The sequence below is a fragment of the Nyctereutes procyonoides genome, unplaced genomic scaffold (genome assembly GCF_905146905.1).
Source record: "Nyctereutes procyonoides isolate TBG_1078 unplaced genomic scaffold, NYPRO_anot_genome, whole genome shotgun sequence".
NCBI classification, from domain to species: Eukaryota; Metazoa; Chordata; class Mammalia; order Carnivora; family Canidae; genus Nyctereutes; species Nyctereutes procyonoides.
Window position 1 is genome coordinate 3,867,501 of NW_026575082.1, and position 24,326 is coordinate 3,891,826.

Consider the following 24,326-nt stretch of genomic DNA (forward strand, 5'->3'; position numbering starts at 1 on the left):
GTGCCTCGCGCTCCCCGCGGGGCTCTGCGCCGGGATCGCCGCTTCTCCCACTGCGAGATCTAACGCAAACACGTTTCGATCATGGATTTTTGGCCGGTCTTGATCTTCCGACAGAAAAATTTTGAAGAATACACAAAAAGCACTCCCCCCCCTCCGAAAAAAAAAAAAGAGAGAGAGAGAGCCAACAACAACAACCCGGAGAGTGTGTGCAGAGGGGCGACGAGCGGACATTCACTGGGTGGGCGAGATGAGCGTGGACTGTCCCCCCCAAACTCCTGGGAGAGAGGGAGATGCACTCTCGCTCTCTTCTCTTTTCAGTGAAATATAACACACATTCGGATCGCAGAGCTTTCAGACAGTCTCAACTGATAGACAGACACATCGAGCTGCTTTTCCTGCTTCAGTTTTTACTCCTCCTCCTCTCGCCAACGTCACCCTGACAATTACAAATAGGTCTCTCACAAACCATACCTGTCAATCTTTTTAATTGCTTTGTTTTCTTTTTTTTTTCTTTCCGGAGCTAAACAATATGACACAAAAAAGAAATCTTAATACAGCATAACATAAAAGATTGCACGTTGGAGAAAGGCATTGAGGGGTTTGTTATTGTAATCCACTGGCTGATACCGGGTAAAACCCATGTGTTATAAGCCAAGTTCAGTAGACACTAGTTCCTGCAGATTTTTAAACCTGTAAGTCCACCACCCCCACCCCCACCCCCACCCCCTTGAACATTCACACACACGCACCCACGTGGACACAAACTATCCTTGGACGAGAATGCCCGACACTGGAGATGAAAATACCTGTGTCGCTTTTGCAGCCTTACTGGGGGCGGGGGGGGGGGCGGTTAGGTTTGATCGGGGAGGGGCACTGCGTGGCTTTTTTATTTGGGTGATTCTAGGTTAAGTGTAAAACAAGAGGGTTTTTTAAAGTCAAAACGTGTATACCTTTAACACAAATTTTAAAATGGGCTCGACTCATCACACGAAAATGTGGAAAATAATTGAATTTGGTCCCTCTATGAAAAGTAAATTGGTTAATTTGGTCAATATAGACAATTAAGGAGAAAACTGACATGAAGGAACGACAGATCCTTCTGGCTGGGTTATAAAATGAGCTCTTCATCCATCGTTGCAACGTCTCCAATTAAGTCCTTCGGCATCCCCACCTAGAAGTTTGAATGCTTGTGTGCTCTGAGAATTTGGCCCTCTAGTCTCCAATATACGTGCTCTCTCCCAATGGGAAACCCGTAACAGTCTTGCAGAGGCTACTTGAGACACTCATGGAGAAACACGAAATCTAGGCCAGAATAAATAAAATGGTTTAGTTGGTGCAACTTGCATGGGACAGACAGGCTGAGGGCAGGAGGCGCGGGCAGGGCGTTCCGGGAACCGGGGCCCAGGAGCCTGGGGCGCTGGCTGCCCGGGCTTCCCCGGCGCCCCCGCCCCGCCTTCGGCGCTGGTGCGCGTGCCCCGGTGTCGGGGGCTCCCCGCGCGGCCCGGGGCCCCCGGCCGTGCCCCGCCGCCCGGGCCGCGCTCGGGGTTGATTCGTACCACCTTGCAAGGAAGTGAACGCTTCGCACGGGAAGGGGAGGTGCCTGCGCCGGCCGCCGGGCGCCGCGCCGCGCCGCGCCGCGCCGCGCCGCTCCGAGGACGCCCGGGGCCGCCGCCGGCGCGGGGCCGCGGCGATCGCGGGACGCGCGGTTCCCCTCGCCGCCCCCCTCACCCTGTTAGAGGAGTCAAATCCGGCTTTGGGAGCGCGGGGAGGGTGGGGATATCCGGTGCCTCCCGGACGCCGGGAGAAAGGGGGAGGGCGGAGAGGATCCTCGGCCAGTCTGCGCCGAGCAGATTCAAACCAAAACAAAAAGATTAAAGGAGCAGCGGCCGGGGTGGGAGCGGTCCCCAGGCCGGGACCCCGGGCGTGGCGCGTCCGGGACCCGCGGGGGCCGCGCGGACTGGCTGCGCCGCGCGCGGCGGGCGGGGGGGGAGCGGAGCCCGTGCGGGTGGGGAGGGGGGAGTCGAGGGGAGCACGCGGGCCGGAGGAGGGGCGGACCCGCCCGCCCCGCCCGCCGGCGCCGAGCCGAGCCGAGCCGAGCGGCCCGGGGCTGGGCGCGACCCCGGCCCGCGGCGGCGCAGACAGCGGGCGGAGGCGCGGGCCATGCTGCGGCTGGCGCCCGCCGGGGCCCGAGCCATCGTGGACATGTCGTACGCCCGCCACTTCCTGGACTTCCAGGGCTCCGACATCCCCCGCGCCATGCAGAAGCTGGCGGTGACCCGGCTGAGCCCCAACTTCCGCGAGGCCGTCACCCTGCGCCGGGACTGCCCGGTGCCGCTCCCCGGGGACCGAGACCTCCTCGTCCGGAACCGGTGAGCCCGGCGCGCACCCCACCGCCCCCCCTCCCCCCCGGCCCGGCCCGGCCCGGCCCGGCCCGCGCGGCGCCGCTCCCCGGCCGTCCCGGGCCCCCTGCGTCCCCACACGCCGGCGAGCGCTCGCGCGCACCGCCTGACTTTGCGAGAGCCCGGGAAGTTGAACCCGCCGCCATCTGGCGAAGGCGAATGTGATGTGACTGTTGCTGGTGTGAATATCCGAAGCCACCGAACGTCCTCTCCTCGTAACTGAGGGTTATTTTAATTTGGGATTCCCCTCCCCTCCCCCAGCCCTCCCTCCTCCCCCTCCCGCTCCCGAAATAAAACCGACGGGACCCAGAAGGGGAGGCTCCCCGCCCGGCCCACCCGCGCGCACCCACGACTCCTGCGTTCCCGTAATGTGCAGTGCGGACCGGGAGCGCGCTGGACACAAGCTGCGACATTTAGGTAACGTGCTTCGGAGGAAGGAGGCCGAGGACCGGGCTGGCTCTTCCTGTGCGCTCCAGGTTGGCAGCCGCCTCGCAATGGCGGGGCCTGTCGTTGGGTGTGTTGGTGTCCACCTCGCCGGTGTCGTCTGCGTGTTGTCAGTGCTGTGTGGCTGTTGTCTGTGCCCCGGAGCCCACCGGCAGGCGCGTGGCGCGTCCGGGGCGCCTGGGTCAGGGCCGGGGTGGGGGCATGGCTGCATTTGCCTGCGCGTCTTGCAGACCTTTGGGTGGCACTCGGATGGTTGCCCTGCTTCTGAGCGTCTCTTGCACCGCCACACTCCCCACCTTAATGTGTTTACAGCTCACTAGTCTTTAGTACCTGGTGGAGCGCGGGAAGGAAAGGGACCTCATCCTGCGGGAGCCGTGCCCTCCGGTCTCCGGTCGCTGGGTGCCCTTGCTGCCTGACTTGCAGGCGGGGCGTCCCCCACTCCTCTCTCCCCACGTTAGAGCAGGACTCGCCTGCCTGTTCAGGCGCATCGAGGGGTTCCCGTGTTGCGTGTTTCAGGCTAGAACACCCGATTGAAGGAAGTCTTGAGTTCTGAGTAACTATATTGTAAATTGTGTTCTGGACAGGACTGTGAGCCCCCCCCCTCCGCAAAGAGTGAAAGGCATAGGGTGCCCTACCTAAGTTGGCTTGCTGCACCGTTTAATCCGTTTATTTTAGAGATTCGTATCAGCCTTCCAAAGACTGCAAAATGATAAAAAAAAAAAAAAAACTTTTGGAAACCTGTTGGAAAAAGTAAAAATTGAGGGAGCCAGGAGTGGGGCTGAGTGAAGCTGGCTCGGGGAGGGATGCAGAGAGTGCCTTAGAAGGTGGATGTACGTCCTCCTCAAAGTTTTTGTGGGTGGAAACAGGGCTGCAGAAGTTAAGGCGCTAGAGCTGTTGAGAGAAGGACTCGCATCCTACCGAGTTCAAAAGAAGGAACACGCACAGAACACACAAGAGACACGAGTGATCTGCTGGAAGTTGAGATGAGAAGCAGGCTGAACAGCCTTCAGACTTTAACAAGCAAAAAGTTTTACATGGGCTGTTTTCTTGTGATTTTTCTGATCAGGTACACTGATCTAAAACACACACCAACGTTCCGACCAAATCCCTTTTAGAAATCGGGTGTGAAATAGGGAGGGGGTGACCGAGGGGAGCAGGCAGGAGGAGGTGTGAAGTTAGAGCACGACCAGCAGCTGGGAGTGGGACCACCCGCCAGCGCTCACCGGGCAGGCTGTTCCCGCCGGGCACAACCGGTGCCGGGCCTCTCAACCTGTGAAGTGCATCAAGTCCTCGGGGTGTCCTCCCCTCCTCCGGCTCCTCGCTCTCTCCTTCCCCGCCAGTGCCCGGGCGCCCCCTGTGTCGGGTCACCAGGGATGATCCCTGAATTTGGTGGTCAGGGTTCTGGAGCACCAGCTCTCCCACGTTTGAACTCATCAGTTTGGGTGGCTTTAGGATCCATGCCTATCTCTTCCCTCCACATCTGCCAACAGTCCCTTTAACACAAATGGTATATTTATATGTACAACTTGACCTCTAACTTCCATGTTGAAGCCGACATCAGAAAATGGGGCCAGTTTTCTGCACGTTGAAAGGAGCTGAATCTTTGCATCCCCTTTCCCTACTCTGTGGAAAATCTGCTCCCATACCCAAATTGTGAGATACCTTATACCTGGCAAATAGTGTCAGGGAGGTGACATTTTACAGATTAAAAAAAAAAAAAAAGACTGCAAGTCTATTTACTGCAGGTTAGTTCATTTTAATCCTGGACCAAATCTCCCTCAGAACTGTGCTAATTGCATAAAAATTTTACGCAAGCACTTTTCATTTTTATCATCATAAAAATCTGCTCTGGAATGAATGGCAGAAGCACACATTCACTTTCTCGGAAAGATGTTTGGAAATTTTAACTGTGCTGTCTGACTTCTTGGATATTTGTACATCTCATTCCATCTTAACAGAAAATACAGATACGGAGAGGAAAGTGCTTTTAAGCCAGGCGTGGATTTAGGATAATCTTTCTTCCATTTAGGGAAAGTGTGAGAGGGGTGCATAAAATCCCTGCAGAACATGTAATTGGTGTTCCTTTATCCATGTCTCACATTCATACATCCGAGGACAACTTCACATGCCCTCCCGAGGATGCCCAGCCCTCAGGAAGAAAAAGACACCCTCCGGTTAAGTCAGCTTGTGTGCTATTTTTAGCTTTTTTCGAAGGATGGTGACACATTATTTCGTTTCCAAATATTTCTAACGATTTTCTGCTCAAGTGTATGATAATGGAGCAAAGAGTTTGTAGGAATGGCAAAGAGTGGGTGGGGGATGGGGAAGGCGTTTTTGATAAACGGTTTGTTGCTCACGGGAGGGTAACAGCATTTCTGCTGAATCTCCAGGCCGAGATTTTCTTTGCTTTATTTTTCTTTCTTTTCTTTTTTTTTTCTCATTTTTTCCTTTCCTTTTCTTTCTTTTCTTTCTTTCTTTCCTTCTTTCTCTCTTCCTTTTTTAAAGAAAATCTGATCTGGACACTTTGTGCCCCAATGTTGAAGGCTCCGGACTTCACATTTTGTTTTTGTTCAAAGAAAGCATTTTCCTCCGTCTGCAGGATTGCCTGTTTCATCATAAACATGACGAAGGGGTTCCGCACTTTTTAGTATAAATAAAGCGGGCGCCTCTCGAAGGGTATATATTTGGGGGAAGCCCGCTCGGTCCCGTTCTTTTTCCTGGGGTTCCTAGATTTTAGGCTCCCGCGTGGATCCTCCCGTCGGACTGCTGGAACCCTGCACTTACTAAGAGCATACATTTTAAATCAAAGAGGGCACAAGGAGAGTCTGGAAATGCACGGTTCTCCCAAGCGTGTCTTTCCTTTCTTTCTCCCGCTCGCTCGCATGTCCCCTGCTCCCCGACCCGGGCCCCCTTCCCCCGAGCCTGCCGCTCTTGAACTTGTGTCCGAGGAGCGAGAGGCGCGGGCGCCCGACCCTCCCGCAGCCCTCCGGAAGCCCAGGTAAGGATGCAGGCGCAAGGGCGGTCGCGGATCCCCACCTGCTGCGGCGGCCGCGGGGGTCCACGCGGGGGTCCGAGACCGGGGGTCGCTCCAGGGGCCCGGAGACCCTGACGGGGCGAGCGGGATAGCCCGAGGCTGTGGCCAGCAGCCCGAGATCCTTCACCGACGACGCAGGCAATTTGGAAGACGGCACGGCGCGGGGAGGGGGGAGGGGGAGACACGAAAACGGGGTGCGCGTGAGGCCAAGGGCCGGGTCTGGCCGCCCGGGCCGGGTCGCTCCTGTGGCCGCTGCGCCCCAGCGCGCCCTGTGCTCGGGGGACCCCCCGCCCCCCGCCCAGCTTGGCCGCCACTCGGTCCCAGCTGCCTGGGTGCGCCCAGCCGACCCCGCCGGGGCCTGGGAGGCCGAGGTCACGGTCACCGGCCCCTCCTCCCCGGCGCCCGCTGGCCCGGCCCCAGCCCGCTCCGCCCCGAGCCAGAGTCCTCGGTCCGGCCTCTCCGGTGGCGGTGGCGGTGGCGGTGGCGGTGGCGAGGCCGCGCACCTCCGAGGGGAAGACGGCTCCAGAAGGACCTCAGGCGCGCACAGGCCGCCCGGGTTGCACGCGAGGGCGGCCAGGGAGGCGCAGAGCGGTCGGCAGCCTGGACGGGGCGCGCCCGGGCCCCGCGAGCCTCCCTCCTGCGCCCCAGCGCCGGCCGCGCTCCACCGCAAGGGCTCATTTGCGTGTTTTGAGCGAAGCCGGGTGGTAAACAGGCTGCGGCTGGTCAGCTGCAGGCACCCAGCTCCTCGCGGAGCCCACTCCCCTCCACTTGCCCTCCCCCCCTTCCGCGCCGCGCTTGTGCCCTCTCCCCTCCACTTTTCTCCCTCGTGCCCTGCTTGGTTTCCTCACCTCTCCCCCGGGGAGGCAAACCACGGGGGGGGGGGGGAGCACGTAACTCCAGCAGCTCCCCCCCTCCACGAGGCGCGCTCCTGAGAGGTGGGGGGACCCCGGGGGCCCACTGCCGCGGGGGGGGGTCCCCTTGGGTGCAAGGCAGGGGTGCCCTCTGAGGAAGGGCCTCTCCAGCTGGGACTAAGGCTGGAAGGGTTAATTATGGGCCAAGAGACCAGAGCGGCGGTAGGGCCTACGTCCCCCACCTCTGGAGCAAACCACCATCACTTCCAGCCCACCCCTCCTTGGACTTGGCTTCGAGGCCTAGAGCAGGGGCTCGGGAGGCCAGATGCTCTAGCGGGGCGCTGCCCTGGCGCCTTCGGTGAAGTCCAGAGGCTTGCTCTGAGAAGCTGGCGCTTCCCAGAAAGACCAAACCTTGAGAACTATGCAAATGTAAAGGGAAGATAGCAGGCCCCCACCCCCGCAAACAGCGTAAGCATCCTGGTCTGAAATCCCAAATGAAAAGCCAGCAAAAATCGTTTTTCCTACTTTGCATGATTGCGTTATCATGGATGGCTACGGAATTCTGTAGTGTTATTGAGGCTGTGTGCTGTGCTAACTTCTGAAAGCAGCTTGACATGCCCCAAAGAAATTGTTTCCTTTCTTATTTCTACAATATGTAGAGAGCTTTCAGTATTGTAGATATACAGGGGGCATGATCATAAGGGAGCATTTATAAGTGCAAAGTGTTATCTGTGATACAGTGGAAGTGGATCCTTGCACAGGGGAATTTTGGTTTTATTAAGTTAAATTAAAAGTGAATTATTTTTAAAATGACCTACTTCCCAGCTTTCCTCCTGCCACCAGATACCACCATCTTTTCATGTCATTACAGGTGGAAATGACATTTTTAGGGTCCTCCATTATGTGTCTAAGCCACCTCCTGACATTTTTTAGCAGACGCCTTTTTTTTTTTCCTTAGGTATCAGGATATTTTTGTTATGAGGTATACCGAGATGAAAAAAAGCTGGTAAAAATACCGACCTCGCAATTAAATTGACTCTGGATACCAAAGTGAAAATAATCATCTGGTATTAATCAAGTTATGTCTCTGCTTCTTGTTGAGGAAAAATATAGTGACGATTTGCTTTCCTTTTCATCTGAAAAGGACTCTAAGATGTTGAATGTTCCATAAAAATCTCTACCCTTATGAGACAATTTTTGTTCAATTAATCAAAATGCATATTTTCATGCTGGACATAGTTACATCAGAAAGAAAATTTGCTGCGGCCACTCCAACAGTGTTTTAAACAACCCTGCAGTAACATATAACAACCGATGACCTTGCACATTGCGTCAATCTTCAATAATATCATTGTCATTACTGTTATTATCCAAAGTGTTAAATTGTTGCCAGAATCAATACAAGTCTACTTCTTTGAATATATTTTATCTGACTGTTGTTTTTAACATCTTTGTTAACAGGCCAATTAATTTCCAACTCAGAGGTCCAGTGAAGTTTACGTATAAGAGGGCTTCCTGACTTTTTTTTTAATGGTTTATTTCTGCTTTTGAAAGAAAGAGAAGGAAAATAAATAGCATGTGTACTAAAAACCTTGATATTTAAAGTGGTATGAAATTATCACTAACCTGATTAAAAAAATAAAATATACCAAAACTCTGATTGCAAATACTTGTTTAACTTCTTTTTTTTCAACTGAGTATCAGGACTGATCCTTTTTGTTGTTGTTGTTGTTAATTTTACCAGGATAGACAGCTTAGCCACCCATCCACAGTCACTGGAATTAGAGGGATTTTTCTAAATGGAGTATCAGGGCCTTGATGAAAGGAACATATTAATATATGTGTGTGTTTGTTTTCTTCTAGATTTGTCGGTGTTAATGCATCTGATATCAACTATTCAGCTGGCCGATACGACCCTTCAGTCAAGACCCCCTTTGATGTAGGTTTTGAAGGTGTGGGAGAGGTGGTGGCCTTAGGCCTCTCTGCTAGTGCCAGGTACACTGTGGGCCAAGCTGTGGCATACATGGCACCCGGCTCTTTTGCTGAGTATACTGTGGTGCCTGCTAGTGCCGCAGCTCCGGTGCCCTCCGTGAAACCTGAGTATGTCACCCTGCCAGTAAGTGGTACCACCGCATATATCAGCCTCAACGAGCTCGGAGGACTGTCAGAAGGGAAAAAAGTTCTGGTGACAGCAGCAGCTGGGGGGACAGGCCAGTTTGCTGTGCAGCTTGCAAAGAAGGCCAAGTGCCATGTTATTGGAACCTGCTCTTCTGACAAAAAGTCTGCTTTTCTGAAATCGATTGGCTGTGATCGTCCCATCAACTATCACACTGAGCATGTCAGTACTGTCCTGAAGCAGGAGTACCCCACAGGTGTCGATGTGGTGTATGAATCCGTCGGGGGAGCCATGTTTGACTTGGCCGTAGATGCCTTAGCTATCAAAGGGCGCTTGATAGTAATTGGGTTTGTCTCTGGCTACCAAACTCCTACTGGCCTTTCGCCTGTGAAAGCAGGAACATTACCAGCCAAACTGCTGAAGAAATCTGCCAGCGTCCAGGGCTTCTTCTTGAACCATTCCCTTTCTAAGTATCAAGCAGCCATGGACCACTTGCTCAAGATGTATGCGGGTGGAGACCTGGTTTGTGAGGTGGACCTCGGAGATCTGTCTGTGGAGGGCAGGTTTCGTGGCCTGGAGTCTGTATTCCGGGCTGTTGATTATATGTACATGGGAAAAAACACTGGAAAAATTGTAGTTGAATTACCTCGCTCTGTCAACAGTAAGCTGTGAAAACAGAACAATGACATAAATCAAAGGAGAAAGAAAATGGGCACTTTATTCCTCAGAATTACTCAAATCGAGTGATTTGTAGTTGGTTCATGGGTATAATATTTCTTGAAACAAAAGTAAGGTGTTAATGAATAAGTTTCTCTTTCTCTTTCTTTTCTTTTTCCCCTCCCTTGAAAAAAATGCTAATAAAAACTTCTCTTGATGGCTCAGAGGTAAAACCGTTACATTCAATTCTTTGGTCATGGACAGTCTCATTCCACATTTTATTGTTCCAGGGAATTAAATTAATTCCTGATGCAAGATCTGATCAAATCAGTATGTCTTCAGCTTGATGAGATTTTAAAATCGGTCTTGAAAATAGTTCACAAATTCTTTTACTTTGGGAGACAGTTTGGTTCATCTGCTAATGAGCAGTTAGTAAATGGGAGATATGGCAGAAAGATAGCCATGTATTTTCAGAGTTTATATTCCCAGGAAATGGCCCTTCCTTTTCTATCAATCACCAACTACCTACCTAGAAATTTGGAGGAATTATCCCAAAACCTTGACTTTATTAGATCATTAGAAAAACGACGGAGTCAACACAGACCTATTTTTTTTTTAAAGTATCTGTTAGTAAATGCTTTATGCACAATTATCCCGGTGAGGCCTATGTGGAATGGAAAGTTTCTCTCTACCCTTAAGAAGCAAATTGGTGTTGAAAACTGGATAAGACAAAAGCAGACTTTGGAAAAGGATACCACAGAGATGGGGGGGGGGGGAGCTTTAAAAGCTTAGTACCTGCCTGGGGAAGGAAAGGGTATGCTGCATCCACCCGGGGAGGGTCTGCATTAAAAAAAAAAAAAAAAAAAAAAAAACTTGCACCACAAAGGGAAAGCACTCTCTAGGCACCCTGCCAGAGCTTAATAACAGCATCCCTCAGATGCCTGAAATAGGATGCACCAAACAGAACCATGCAGAGGAGGGACCGATGTGATCTAAAATAATAAGACGTTTGCTTCGTGTTTCAGACTTACGGACACAGTGTGTTTTATCTCTGATCACCAAAACAGAATAGCGTGTGGAGCAAAGAACACCGTCCCTGTGTCCCCATTTTACTTCTCCGCGCGCTCTGTGCGAATGAGCTGCTCCCTGTGACTGCTGCCCGGTGTCACACGTGAGCATAACGTCATGTGCCTTCTCTTGTGAATCATGCCTGCAGCCCATCTGCCCGCCTCGTAACCTCCAGCTCACCAAAGGATGCTACCGCTTCCAGCGCGAAGTTGGAAATCCGTAGCGCCCTCCTAATTGAAGGCAAAGCCCACCAGATTATTTTTCAAAGCCCTGGGTTTCGGTGCATCTCACACGCTAGATAAATAGGAACGCAATTAAAGATGCTCCAGGAAACTTGGTGACCGTATTTAATTTTTTTGTCTCTCTCTCTCTCCTCCCGTTGGAGGTGCGAGGAAATCCTCCTGCTGAATAGCCGTTAGTATCTATTTTACAAGATTTACTCATTTTCAGGTACCTAATGTAGCTGCTAGCATGCATGCACAACAATACAATTTATATGGTAAATGGGACCAAATAATGGCTTCACTGAATGTTATGGCTGCACTGAAGGGAGATGTCACGGTAAATAGCCGCCAAATTATGGATCATGCCGAAGTGTCACAACTGCAGTAAAGACAAATAGCACTGGAGGCTATTGCCACTGTGACGCTTTTGAGTTATGAAGAAGGGTAGCAGCCTGATGCGAGGCTCTTTGTGTCCTCATTATAGCAAGGGGTTACTAGTGCAAGGTACAAGGAAAGCTGGCCCAATGTGGTGCTCGGTTATTAATCTGTCCCTTTCAGCCCGAACAGCGACGGCCAAGCGGAAGGAGACTTCGCCTGGCTTTCAGATACACAAACACACACAGGGGAGGGGACAGGTTTTATGAATGTAAGTGCACAGGAAGTGACTGGTAACGGGAAGACATTGTAATCAAATCAGGCCATCAAAGAAGATTATTGCATTTCACATAGTATATGTTGCTTCCCACACAGATAGATGTGCGAAGTCTCAGCAATAATGCACTTTCTCCCTTCGTGGGGACTTGAGGAGCAAGGACACACTGCCAACTAAATGGCTTCTCTGAAACTGAAGTGCGTCCCGGTTTCTTTCATTTTAATGGGAGGGTAATAAAGATGAAAGACCAACATTTTCACTGATGGATCCCTTAAGCTACAGAATAGAAATTTATGATGTTTTGAAGGAATATACTAAAATTCAGCGACGTAAAAAAAAAAAAGAAGATGAAGAAGAAGACTCCCAACACCCAGGTTTAAAATAAAATATAATCTGAAAGCCTCATGCTTCCCTTCCCAAACTCAGGAACTACAGTGCATGCTGTTTTCATTTATTCTTAGAAAATAAGCATGAAAGATTCCGCCCATTCAGATAATGCCAAAAATATGTTGAAACTTTTTTTTTCTTATTCTTCTGAAAAATGATTTGTAAATTGAGGGTCATAGTTCAGTATCAGTTTCATCTTCTGGGATTATCGTTCAAGACCAGCCTCTAATGGGAGGTGAAATGGTGCGATGCTCTCAACACCTTTCTTCTGAACTGTATTACATATCACAAAAAGTACATCCATAATTCAGGGCAATTGTCAGTCTTTGTTTTAGAGACAGGGCTGGGGCTGAGCGATCATGGTGGATGAATTATTTCTCGGTTCTCAGGGTGGCCTTCTCTGCACCTCAGGCTCTAGGTCTCTGGCCGGGCAGATGGAATGCTTTGACCAGTACATGTGCCGAGAAGCCATTCCATTGTGACTTCTAAAAAAACCAAATGCTACTCCTTCACATTTGTTTTGCATGCAAAAAAAAAAAAAAAAAAAAAAGAAGAAGAAGAAGAAGAAGAGAAGAAAAAAAACAAAAACAACGGTGTCATTTCAGGTCTCTTTGAATGATGACTCCTGCTAGTAAATATTGTCAGCATTTAAAAAAAAAATTCAGGGAACAGTTCACAAAGAAATGACACGGAAGGTTTGCTTGATATGCTCTATACATTGTTATTATATGATTTCATCTGAATGGAGTTTCTCAAGAGTAGGAAAGAGCCTCTATAAATGGTCATTAGTATTACATTCAGTATTTATCTAATGAAAGTGCAGTGACAAGTAGCTGCTTCTTATTAAAATGAAAATCCTGCATTATGTACTTAAGGAACATTCCAGCTAATGAGGATGTAATGTCCTCAGTACAACACAGACCTTCTTTTTGTGTTCCCCACCACAAGATGCTGGAAACTTGACAAATGATATCATTTAAGACACATGCCTGCCGTAGGGACCTGCTTTTTGGCTTCCTGTTTCTGGCTTTTATTTGGGTAACATTTATAATGGCCACCCGACTTGTAATGGGTAATGTTTTAACCCCTTCGTAGAGTTCCCAATTAGCATGAATTTACTACATTCGGGGTTTCCTTTAAAATGGGGCAGGGGGCGTTTAGCACTGGAAATATTTTTCTTGATCACTTTACCACATGTACATATGGGATAAATACCATATTCTAAATTTATATAAAAACAGATGAGCAATGTGCAACTTTCAGAAAAAATACGATAGAGACCAAGCACTATCAACTGTGGATGATAATTTCCTAGGGGTTACAATACACATTTTATGAATGTAACCCAGATGTGAAATGGCCTGATTTGATAGGTTCCTAATCACTGTTCTCTATCTTTCCCCCCTCTTCTTTTATTAAATATCATTTGTTATTTATAGTACTTACTTAGAGATGTAAAATTTATCTATGCAAACATTATTAGTTAGTTTGGGGGGTGAGGATTTGTTGGTTTTTGTTTTTGTTTTTGTTTTTTTGAAAGTTTGATTTTCTGTAACGTTTTAGTCATGGCCCAGAATTAAATATTTAGGATCATATTTCAGAATTCAAATGGGAAACTCTGGATTCTTAATACCATGGATGTGGGCATTTTAAACTTTAAATTCTATTGCTTACTAGACCTTTAGCATTGTTATTTCAACTTATAAAGAGAGGAATGCTCTATATGAGAACCTTACTGCTGTTGCCATGAGCAAACTATGGGACCCTGCCAAAAAAAAAAAAAAGTGCTGCACAAAATACACAAAGAATACATTTACCAACAAGTAATTCTTGATAATAGAGAGTTGATATTCAAGGAAAGTTGAATAAGGTGTGTGCGTGAAGTTTCTGTGTCATTCTTTCACTAGATCTGGGTCCTGATGAGCCGTGACAGTAAGACTGAATTGGTGTAAATACTGTCTCGCATCTGTTCCCAATGCAACGGTTTATGCCAGCGTGGACTTGCCCTTCAGTGCTTGCTAATGCTTCTTGAGTGGCATGGACACTCCTGGGAAACGGGTCTTCGATCCATCACGTGGGAGGGTAAGTACCGCATGGAGTACAGTTTGGGGGAACCAGGATGTGCCTCCGAGGTCCTGGGAAACGCTGAGCCAAAACTACAGAGATGCCAACAGCCCCCCAAAGTCAGTGTTTCCCTTGAAGGGCACTATCTGACAGTGTCTTTTTGCCAACATGAAATTAAAATAATAATTAAAACGCACCCTGCTGACTGGTGGTAGCATCCAACACAAAATACGGATTTGTGCTTCAAGCTCAGAAAAATGTTCCATACAATTGTCAGCCACTGCCCAGCCTCCTCTGCTCCACAAAAGCCTGAAGCGTATGTTAGAATGACTTGAATTGCCCGGGCACTGAAGTGGGCACTTGACAGGATGAGCACTGGGTGTTATTCTATATGTTGGCAAATTGAACACCAATAAAAAATAAATTTATAAAATAAAATAAAATAAAATAAAATAAAATAAAATAAAATAATGACTTGAATTGGAAGATTTCTTTGGTCAGTGGCAATGCAGGCAAGGGTGAGGGCATCCTGCTTGGAACAGCCTGCCTTGCCCTCTGTGTGCCTGCCTCTGGGAGGAGCCTGGGACACTCTCTGCCCCTCATCAATGAGAAGACTCAGTTGTCCTCTAGATAGTAAAATTTGAGCTTTAAAGGACAATCCACTACCCATTGTATAAATGAAGAAACCAAGGCCCAGGAAGGATGATAGGTGCCTCGTCTAGGGTCACCAGTTCACTGGGCTCAGAAATAAAGCTAGAGCACAGGCAGGTGCCTTCCCCAGGCTCCGGGCAATCTCTGGCTTATCCCCTTTATAATTTGTCTAGGTCCTTCGGTACATGGCTGATTAAAAGTGTCGCAGAATAACAACTGGCCTTTATTATAAATCTTTTTGAGAATGAGATGACGATCAACCCAGGAAGAATATCACGGTTCTGACCACAGAAGTGTGTTCACTCAGGACCCCCTTTAATCAAGCACGAGTCATGGTTCCAGATCATTTGATTCTGTGTCATCTAAATATCACACAAGCTTCTGGGGGGGGAAAGTACTCAGTGGAATTATGGCTGAATGCTCACAATTTCGTTTTAATGCTACAAGGAAGGTCTCTGTCCTATCAATGTATTCTTGGACGTCCAATCATGAAAATCAAATAAAATCTTTATTATCATGTGTTGAGTGGGGTTTTTTTTCTAGAGTCATTTCACCTGCTTACTTATTGCCCCTAGAAAGCCAACGTTTCTGTACCATCTGCATTTCTGTGTCAGCAAAACATTTCGAGTCTGAATTGGCTGTTCCTACCTGAAATAGAATCTGAATCCAGCAGACTCAGGGCTGTCGTGGATGGACACACATGCCAGTGGCAGGAAGAGCTGTGAGGAACAGGGCGCGTGTGTGGGGAGAGACGCTGGTGGGTCCTACATGTGCTCTCGCGCGCCAAGAATCTCATGCTTAGAGACAAGCCCTTCAAAATCACATGGTATTGAACCTTCATGCCTCCCTACATCATTCCTATCTCCCTTGAACTCATGCTTAACAAGCACCAACTTTCAACTTCACACGAACAAATCCTTTCCCAGTAGAAACCGCTTCTTTTAACATTGGAAAACCCTTCTTGGAAACAGCAAAGATGTCAAAGGCAATCTCATTTCCTAGAAAACCTCACTGGGGACTGGAGGTCATAGTAGCCCCTCTGTGTTGTTGGAATTTACATTTGGAAATTGAATTGTCTCCTTGAGGGTCTTTCCTCCAAGTACCTTTTGGAGAATCTCTTACATTCAGGTGCAGTGTGGTGCCTGGAGGGAGACCGAGCTACGGCAGGACCCCTGAGTGTCCCCCTACCCCCGCCAGAAAATCTGCTCGTTTTCTAAGCCGTATAATTAAATTGACATAACTGCAGAATATCTGCTGTTTCAACTTTTATACGCACATTGCATACCATCTTGAAACTTGCTTCCACATTTGACTCTGAAAACGAGGAGCTTCTATTTGATAAGCCAAGAGGGCTAGAGGGTGATCCCCGTTTCAGAGATGGGAAGAGTCAAGTGCAGGGAAACAATTTGCCTTTGATCACTCAGCCACTGGTTGAACAGAGCCTGGGGCCCATGGATCGTTCTCAGACCGAGGCTGGGGTTTGTTTGTTTTGTTTTTTACCCCCTAGAATGTGGTGCCTGTCCAAATTTACATGCACACATGTCACCTGTCGCGACGCAGGTCCTGATGCCGCAGGTCCAAGTGGGACCTGAGTCTGCTTCTCCCAGGTGATGCCTATGCGCCTGCTCCAGGGAACGCACTTCGAGTAGCAGGGGGTGTACTGGGTCTCCCTGCTTTTGAAGAGATCCCCCTCTTGTAAAAAGCTGTTTTATAAGGCACTTCTGAGCAACCTGAGGGCACCTGGGCATGAATTACAAAGACAAGACTGTGATAGAATTGCTGCCTTTTATCATCACGTTCTCAATTTCTTTAAATTAGCCATTCCTTCTGAAAGTCTGCAGGGACACGGGCCACCCCTGTGCTACTTAGAAGGCTCTGGTAGCAACTGTATTCAGTTGGGTGTAAAGGCAGCAGAAAGGAAGTGCAGGAAGGTGACAGGAGTGTCCTGAGGCCCCTCAGCCAAAGGTGACAGCACATGCTCCATCTCTGCACTCACTGCCTTTCAAAGAGAAGCAGATCTCAAAAGGACCTCGACTCTTCTAGTTTTCCTTCAGCCTCTACAGTCAGATTTTTTGTCATGCCATCGTCCTTCCTGCCCACGGTCCCCAGCTAAACATCGGTCCCTTCAGGGGAGCACTAAGGACAAGCACCAGCGTCCTGCGTGGGGGCTGGCCTCGGTCGGCATGTGTGCATCATTAGCACCGTCTTTTACAATTATCCCGAGGAGAGGGAGAGCACCCCATTGACATCCACTTTTGGATCGGGTCACTTGGAACAAGCAACGAGGCACCACGTGTAGCCTTTATGTAAAGACTGGCCCGTAGAATTTACACTAATTGAAGAGGCTGTGGCCCTGATCACGGAAAAGTTACGAACCGTACAAGCGCTGCTTAATATACCAGCGGGGTGATCAGAGCAAGAGCTGTCTGGCGGGGTGGGGGCGGGGAGGGTAAGAAAGCATCTCAGGATCAAAAAAGAAGCTAATTGAGTTGCAGCTACAATGTAGGCTAGGAGGGGACAAGCAGCCCTGGCCCCGGCGAGGGGCAGGAGAGCAGTGTGCCAGTGCCCGGCTCCTGGCATCACCCAGCCTTTGGGACAAGCCTCCAGGCTTCCTAAGTGAGCAGCGGGGCCCTGACCTCAGTCAGGGTTATGCTGGCGCTGGTGGCCAAGTCGCCACCCCCCGGGAGGGGCGTCAGAGGTCAAGTTCACCCACAGAGTTGGGTGTGATTCCAGGAATCAAGATCAGAGGCAGGGACAAGAGGGATGGAAAGTGTGTGTGTGGGGGGAGAGTCAGGGAGGGCGGGATCCAGGTGGACAGGGGAACCAGGGCAGCTCTCCTCAGGCTGGGGAGGCAGGAGGGGGCACCTCCTCTGCATGCCAACTTCTTGGGGTCCCTTTAGGCCCCCAAACGCAAATCCAAGAAATGCTGGGGACTCCAGGCTTCCAGGTGGGATCTTTGATCAACAAGCTTAAAAAAGTTGCGGCTCTCAGTTAATAAAGGGACTGGCGGGGGATAACAGAGGCAGCTTGCCACTTGCCTGCCTTAAGTGGCTTATTTATTTTCACGACTTTCCCAGTCCTGTCGAGGCAAAGACAGTTACTCTCACCTGTGGGCTCCATTAGCACTCTGCTCATACTTCATTTCTAGCACTTTCCACAATGCCCCAGAATCTATCTATTTGCATGTCTGTCTCCCTGGAGACTGTGAACTCCTTGAAGGCAAAGCCTGCCTCACTGGCACCCCTGGGCTGGAACATAGTACCTGCTGACAAACATTAAACTGATGGATGCTTTGTGTACTTTTCACTTTTATTTCAAAAAGCAAAGCAACAAAACCTGGTCCAGGGTTTCACGAGTGCCTACTTCTGCAGGATTCCCAGACGGGTACCAGCCCATGACCTTTTATCTCCTGTTGCAAATGAGCCCTTAGGAGAATTGCCACATGTGCTCTTCTTAGTCTCGGGTCCGCGTAACGGCTGCTCACCTGGAAAATCAGATGACCTGGTCTGAGCCCCTGGGAGCTCTAACGAGGACTGGTGCTGAATCTGTGGGGTCCACCTGTTGGTGCAACAGAGAAATATTCTCAGCAGCACTTAGAATGCTCTGTTGGTGTCAGCCTGGCATGCTTAGTGCAGCCCAAAATAAATCCCCCAGACACTGGACTTCTTTGAAACTCTAAATGGTACTTGTGCTCCCCGCTGTGCATGTATCAGAGAAAGTTACAGGCAAACTGAATAAGGTCCCAAAACCTGCCCAGCACAGCGTAGGCACTCAGGACAGCACTTGAATGAATGAATGAATGAATGAATGAATGAATACCCAAACCTTGGAAAAATAAGAACCACCATTTAAAGATAAACTAAAAAAATTTTCATTCTTCGAGGAAGGGTTTTTTAGGATTGATTCTGTTCTTGCCTCACATGAGACAGGATCCATTTCAAAGGGGCAAAGGGGCCATCTGGAGAGACCTGGCCATGTGACAGCACTGGTGTGGGTGCTCATGCAAGTCCATGGACCTGAGTTCGAATGCCTCCTCTCCCACTGACTACTACTGTGCCTCTGGGAGGATTCTTAACCTACCGGAGCCTCAGCCTTTCCTTTGTTTCATCTGCACCCCCTCCCCTATACACACACAACACTGAGCTGCGCATGCAATCTGATGAAGACAGAGGGCACCGGTCACCATGTCCCACCCCTCATGACACCAGTTCTTCCCTTCTTTGCCTTTGGAGCAAGAAAGGCACAGAGGAGGCTCTGGAAACAGTACAGTCAGGGGGTACTCCAAAAATGAGCCGCACCTGTTCCCCACACCCCAGGACCACTGGTGACAGCCCCTAAGGCTTTGAGAGGCTTGCAGTTGGAAAACTGAGGGGAAACACCACAGAATGAAAAGCAAAGTCTTGAAATATGTCATCTCCACTACAATCTCTCACCCAAGCGCAGAAGTAGCTAAATCTTGTTTTATTTCTTTTTCTTTTTCTTTTTTAGTGGAATGAAACTAGCCTATGACAGGTCCACCATGGATTATTTTTTAAATATTATATTCATATTAAATATAAATCATATTTTATACGTATTGCATTAAAAGACGTTAGAATGCTTTAGGGTACAAGTATCGGGAACTAAAATTGGCTCTAACAAAAAAAAAAGGGCTCGTGTTACTGGAAAGATCAGAAGTAGGTCAGGCTTCAGGTGCAGTATGATCAGGGATCCAGCTCCCTTTTTCTGGGATTCTTTTCTCAGAATGCTTCCCCAAAAGTCTGCCTACATGGTCACCTGGGTGGCTCAGTCAGCTGAGCGTCTGCCTTCAGCTCAGGTCATGATCTCAGGGTCCTGGAATTTTGGGCTCCCCACTCAGAGGGAAGTCTGCTTCTCCCTCTCCCTCTTCCCTTCCCCTTGTCCATGCTCACTCTTACACGTGCTCTCTCCCTTAAATAAATAGATAAAACTTAAAAACAAAACAAAAAAAACAAGCAAAAGGCTGCCTACAGGAATAGGCTCTGCTTCCATTCCGCATACACGCCACCCTCTGACAAAGGCCTCTACTTCCCTCGGGTTTCACCGAGTGAATCTAGAAGTGTGCTGAGAGGAGTGGATTTCCCTCTGGGGTGTGAGCCGATCCCACCCAAACTACAAGAAACCGCTGGTGCTATTCAAAAATGGGAAGGGGCAGGATGGACTCTGGGAAGGTGACTGTCCCCCACCCTGTGGGACCAGGACATGGGCCAGGCACCCTGTGGGCGAGGTGAATCCTCGTGAATCCGACAGGATCCCCAAAGTCGAGGACCCAGCATATCTGGGGGACCACCTCTCTATTCCCGCGGTGCCCTGGTCACTTCGGTCCTGCCTGAAAGGACCTCTTATGGGACAGGTGACTAAAGTCAGGAAGTCCAGCCCCTACTGAGGCAGGGACCCAAAGGAACCCCCTCCTTCCACATCTCAGGCCTCACTGGGACAAATGCCCACCTCCGTGCCCCCAGGTCCCAAACCCCATGCAGATCTTCACCTCTCAGGTCTGCAGAGTAGCTGGTTCTTATAGGATGTACCACCTGGATCCTGCCTTCACCGTCATGTAGCCTTTTCTCCATGGACATGTATGTGTCCAAATTCCCCTCTGTACAGAGACACAGTCACATGGGGTGGGTGAACCCCATTCTCTGACCCCCATTATCTTCATCTGATCACCTGCAAAAGCCCTATTTTGAATCACATCTGTTTGCAGGTCCTAGGGACCAGGACTGCAGCAGCTCCTGGGGACACAATTCCATCCACAGCATGGGGTGATGCTCGAGTGTGCATCTTGGTGTGTGTTTGTGCCCGAAGGAGACCCAGGTCCTGTGGTCACCTATATGCAAGCATCACACACTGGGACTGTGTGGACATCCCCCTGGCTGCCAGGTAGGAAGCCTTTTGGGGTGCTGTCACCTGCACTCCTGGGCACATCTCTCTCAGTCTCCAGGACAGATGAGCCTAGAACCCGTGAACTGTGATGGAGCCCGTCGTAGGCCAGCCTGGGCCTTCCTTCCCTGCCTTCTTGCTCATCTGTCACCCTAAGACACCCCCTCCTGTCCTAGCCCTTAGCCTCAGAGTGGAGAAGCAGCTTCGGAGTGGGCACACTCAAGGGTTTCCTCAGCCACCTCAAGGTGCTCCCCATCCTGTGCTCAGGGAAGGCTACTACATGCTGGCAGTCACCCAGTCGCACAAGGCCTGTTGTTCCTGGCCTCCCTGAGGTCGGAAGGTTAGGTGCCTGGGAGGTCAGCACAGAGGCCGCAGCCCCACCAGGGGCAGGAACTGCATCTGGGCCTCCCCACCTCTGTCCTGAGTTCTGGTGGGGCTCCTGGGGCCAGGTGAGAAGCCAGGCCCTGCGCGCATCTTCAGCTCCGCCTGTGGAGCAGCCACCAGAGCAATCCAGCTGGGTACTGGGGCCTCTGGGCGGCGGCTGCAACCAGGGCCCAGCTCCCTGTACCTGGCCCTGCAGCCCCCAACAGGTGTCTTCACGGGGACCTCACCTCCATGCACGACCTGTCTCCATGTGCGCTCTCCCTTCTAGAGCAGAGATCACTTCCAGGCTCTAAGATGAATTTGCAGGTAATCACTTTTCCAAATGGAAGGTGGCCAGCGGACTTCAGAACTAACCCCTCTTTGGTTAAATAACTATTGGCTTGTGTTTTAGTCATGGGGGGGGGGCATTTTTATTTCTCCTACTCTTTCTTCAAAGAAAGGATTTGAGAGGATTTTTCCAGTCCACTTGCTTTATTACCTTACTTTGCCCCCTTATATTGTCTGCTTTTGCACTTTTCCCCCAGGGGTGAAAGGATGCTGCTTATTTTTGTTATGGTTAACCCACCTCCCTCACTGTCAGAAGGACCCTGAGGCCCAGGGGGCTTGGCAGCACCCCGAGGACACACAGTCCTGCTTCTTGGCACCCAGCCCCTGGACCTGGACCCCCCTCCCTATCCCAGCACGTTCCAGCATGGCATAAAGCATCTTCACATGATTGTTTTGAGATGACTTAAAACATCCTTTTCCGGAGCATTCTACTCCAAGGTAATTAACCCATTCCATTAATGGCAGGAGGCCTGTGCTAGTATTTGGTGGAAAATTTTCTCATTTAAATGCTCAGTACTATGAAAAGAAACCTATGCCACCTTTTAAAAGCCAGTTGGGTTTCATTTAAATATTCCATTCTCATTCTTGCTGTAGAAGCATCTGTAAGGAAATGTGACGAGTGACAGAGCAGCACTGAGCTGGCTTGGCCACAGATGTGGCCACTGACCAGGGACTTCTCATCGGGAATGGGGATGGCGGTCCATCGTAAATGGGAAACGGGGCTGGAAACTAGTGTGACATCACTGCCACCAGCCACGACCAGAAACTCTGCCCTCAGTCTTAGCCCGCAAACATAGCCCTTCTCTCCTATCAGGGAAGACCTCCCCACGGACAGGCCCATGAACAGGCAAAGGGGGTACAAAGCCTGGGGAGCCAGCTCTGCCCAGGCCACGGGGCAGGGGATAAGCAGGGGGATGAGCAAGGGGATGAGCAAGGGGATGAGTAAGGGGATGGGCAAGGGATGAGCAAGGGGATGGGCAAGGGGATGACCAAGCCCAAGGAGGACAGCACTGTGCTCCTCAGCACCTCTGCTTGGCTGTCCCCTCCTCATTCCGTGGCCTGAAGGTTCCCAGTGTCAGTGGGTGTAGGGGTGGAGTGGAAGTGGAGGTCGGCAGGCTTAGCTGGGGGCAGGACCCAGTGGTTGGCTCCGAGTCCCAAATGCTGCCCTGGGGTCAGCCGGTGCCTATCTCTGCATGAGGGCCCTCAGCATGGAGCCAGAAAGAGCTCTGACTCTAAGTTTCCCAGGGGTGGGAGGCAAGAGAACAGGAACGTTACCTGACCTAGAGACCAGCCATGGGCAGAGGTGACCTCAGCGTGCAGACCTAAGTCTCTATCATTGTCAAAAAGGAGCCCGAGCTTAGAGCAGGTAAAGGAGAGAAGCATTTGCAACCTCAGGAGAGGTGGACTTTCTCTCAGGCTGCCGGGACAGGAGGGTGGTTGTGCAGATTCAAGGGCAGACCCTGGGCCCCAGCACCAGGTACTCCGTTCTCTGTGTCCAAGCCACCAGGAGGCCGTCCTGGACCATCACACCCGATGTGGGGTGCTGGTGCTGGCCCTCCGCTGCCCCCCAATAACCCCCCGGTGAACATGCAGCACTGGTCCCCGGCAACGTGGCCACACCACCGCCCTGCGGGGACAGCACTGTCCGCCGTTACTTCCGCGGGCGTGGCGGCTGCTCAAGGTGCGACTGGCACCTTCAGCTATTCAGTCTCAATTGGATGGGAGAGTCCTCGGTAGGAATACCCACTCCTTCAAAGGAGGACTGTGCGTGAACTGGCGTCTGTGAACGTGGGGTGTGCGAGCAGGAGGAGGAGGAGGAAGAGGAGGCCCGGATCCCTGGCCGCTGACTGCCCACTCCCCGGCTCAGGCTGGGCGGGCGGCCCTGCGAGGGCATGCGGCGGGCTGGCACGCTGTCACTCTGGCTCCTGTGAGGCAGCAGCCTTAATTGCTCCTGTTCTTTCAAGATGACTCTCCACCAACAATCTCATTATCACACACACGTTTATTTCACATTTCCAGGGCCCTCCGTGCTGCCTCGGATGCCACGAAGGCAGAGAGAATATCATGTTAACCAACAACATTGTTTGTTCTCTTCCCACCTCCCCCCTACCTGCCTCCTTCCTCAGCTCGGGAGGCCAGGGGGCACGGAGTGTGCAGCTGGCTGGGGGGCCAGAGAGGCAGGAGCGCGGCCTGGGCTGGAGCAGGGGGCGTCCTGTCAGGGGGCCTGCGGGGAGGACACCCATCCACAGGGCAGGACCCCGCCGGCCCAGTGTAGGTGCTTGTGGCGGGAGCGGTGAGGGCTACCCCTCCCATCCCCACCTGTAAGAACCTCACACTTCGTGGGGGAGACCACAGGTGCACACAGGGAGGGGTGGGGGAGGGGGAGACAGCGCATTTCGGCAGGCAGGCACCTGCTATGCTCCAGGCTTCGTGCTAAGTGCTTGATCCCTTTATTTCATCCAATCCCCAGAATAGTGTGCTCTAGACCAACTGTATCCACAAATTCAGAATGTTCTGACAGCCACGTTCAAAAGGGTGAAATTAGTTTTTCTAATATGTTTTATTTAGCCCAATACATGCAAAATCTTATCTTTTCAACTTATAATCAATATACAAATTATTGATATTTTCTTCTTTTTTTTGTTCCCAACTCAGTATGAACCAGCCCCATTCCAAGTGCTCACTAGCCATGAGGCTCATGAACCTGTCATGTTGGATAGTGTAATTCTAGACAGTAAGCTCAGGCACCAATTTTTTTAAAAGTCAATAATAAATATCCAACACATCTCACTTATGGTGTGCCAGGCATTGGTTTAACTATTTACCTAATAACTTCTTTAATCTACATAACCACCCTGCAAGGTAGGCTTATAATCCCCCTCATTTTTCAGACAGGGAAACTGAAGCACAGTGAGCTGCAGAAACGTATCTGAGGTCACAGGACCAGTCAATAAAACGGCTGGGTGGGGACATGGCAGCCTGGCTCCAGGACCTGCGGCTTAATCAGCAGCTCTCAGGGCCTTCCAAGACCAGACACAAACCAGGTGCTCAATAACTATTTGTAGGATAATTGCCTATGAGAGATTTAGCTTCCATTTACTGATTCAATTGAGGCCCAGAGAAGTTAAGTAAATCGCCTAATGTCTCACAGCTCGAAAAACAGCCAAGTT

At 50.4% G+C, this 24,326-nt stretch overlaps 1 protein-coding gene across 3 annotated transcripts; it reads left to right on the plus strand.

Moving 5' to 3' along the window:
* Positions 1-2,076: 2,076 nt before the first annotated feature.
* Positions 2,077-9,723, plus strand: LOC129514642 (prostaglandin reductase 3). Of its 3 annotated transcripts, none has more exons than XM_055333395.1 (2): positions 2,077-2,369; positions 8,592-9,723. In XM_055333395.1, the coding sequence occupies exons 1-2, from the start codon at positions 2,161-2,163 to the stop codon at positions 9,514-9,516; spliced, it is 1,134 nt and encodes a 377-aa protein (XP_055189370.1). In that variant the 5' UTR covers positions 2,077-2,160; the 3' UTR covers positions 9,517-9,723. The 3 variants fall into 3 exon arrangements, with proteins under 3 accessions (XP_055189370.1, XP_055189371.1, XP_055189372.1); XM_055333396.1 differs by lacking the exon at positions 2,077-2,369 and adding an exon at positions 2,515-2,875; XM_055333397.1 differs by lacking the exon at positions 2,077-2,369 and adding an exon at positions 2,515-2,816.
* The last annotated feature ends 14,603 nt before the right edge of the window (positions 9,724-24,326 follow it).

What these genes read in the sequence shown, in the direction of transcription:
- LOC129514642 (XM_055333395.1), top strand. Translation starts at nt 2,161, where the DNA reads ATGCTGCGGCTGGCGCCCGCCGGGGCCCGAGCCATCGTGGACATGTCG. An exon ending in GACCTCCTCGTCCGGAACCG is followed by an intron (nt 2,370 to 8,591) that starts GTGAGCCCGGCG and finishes GTTTTCTTCTAG; the next exon opens with ATTTGTCGGTGTTAATGCAT.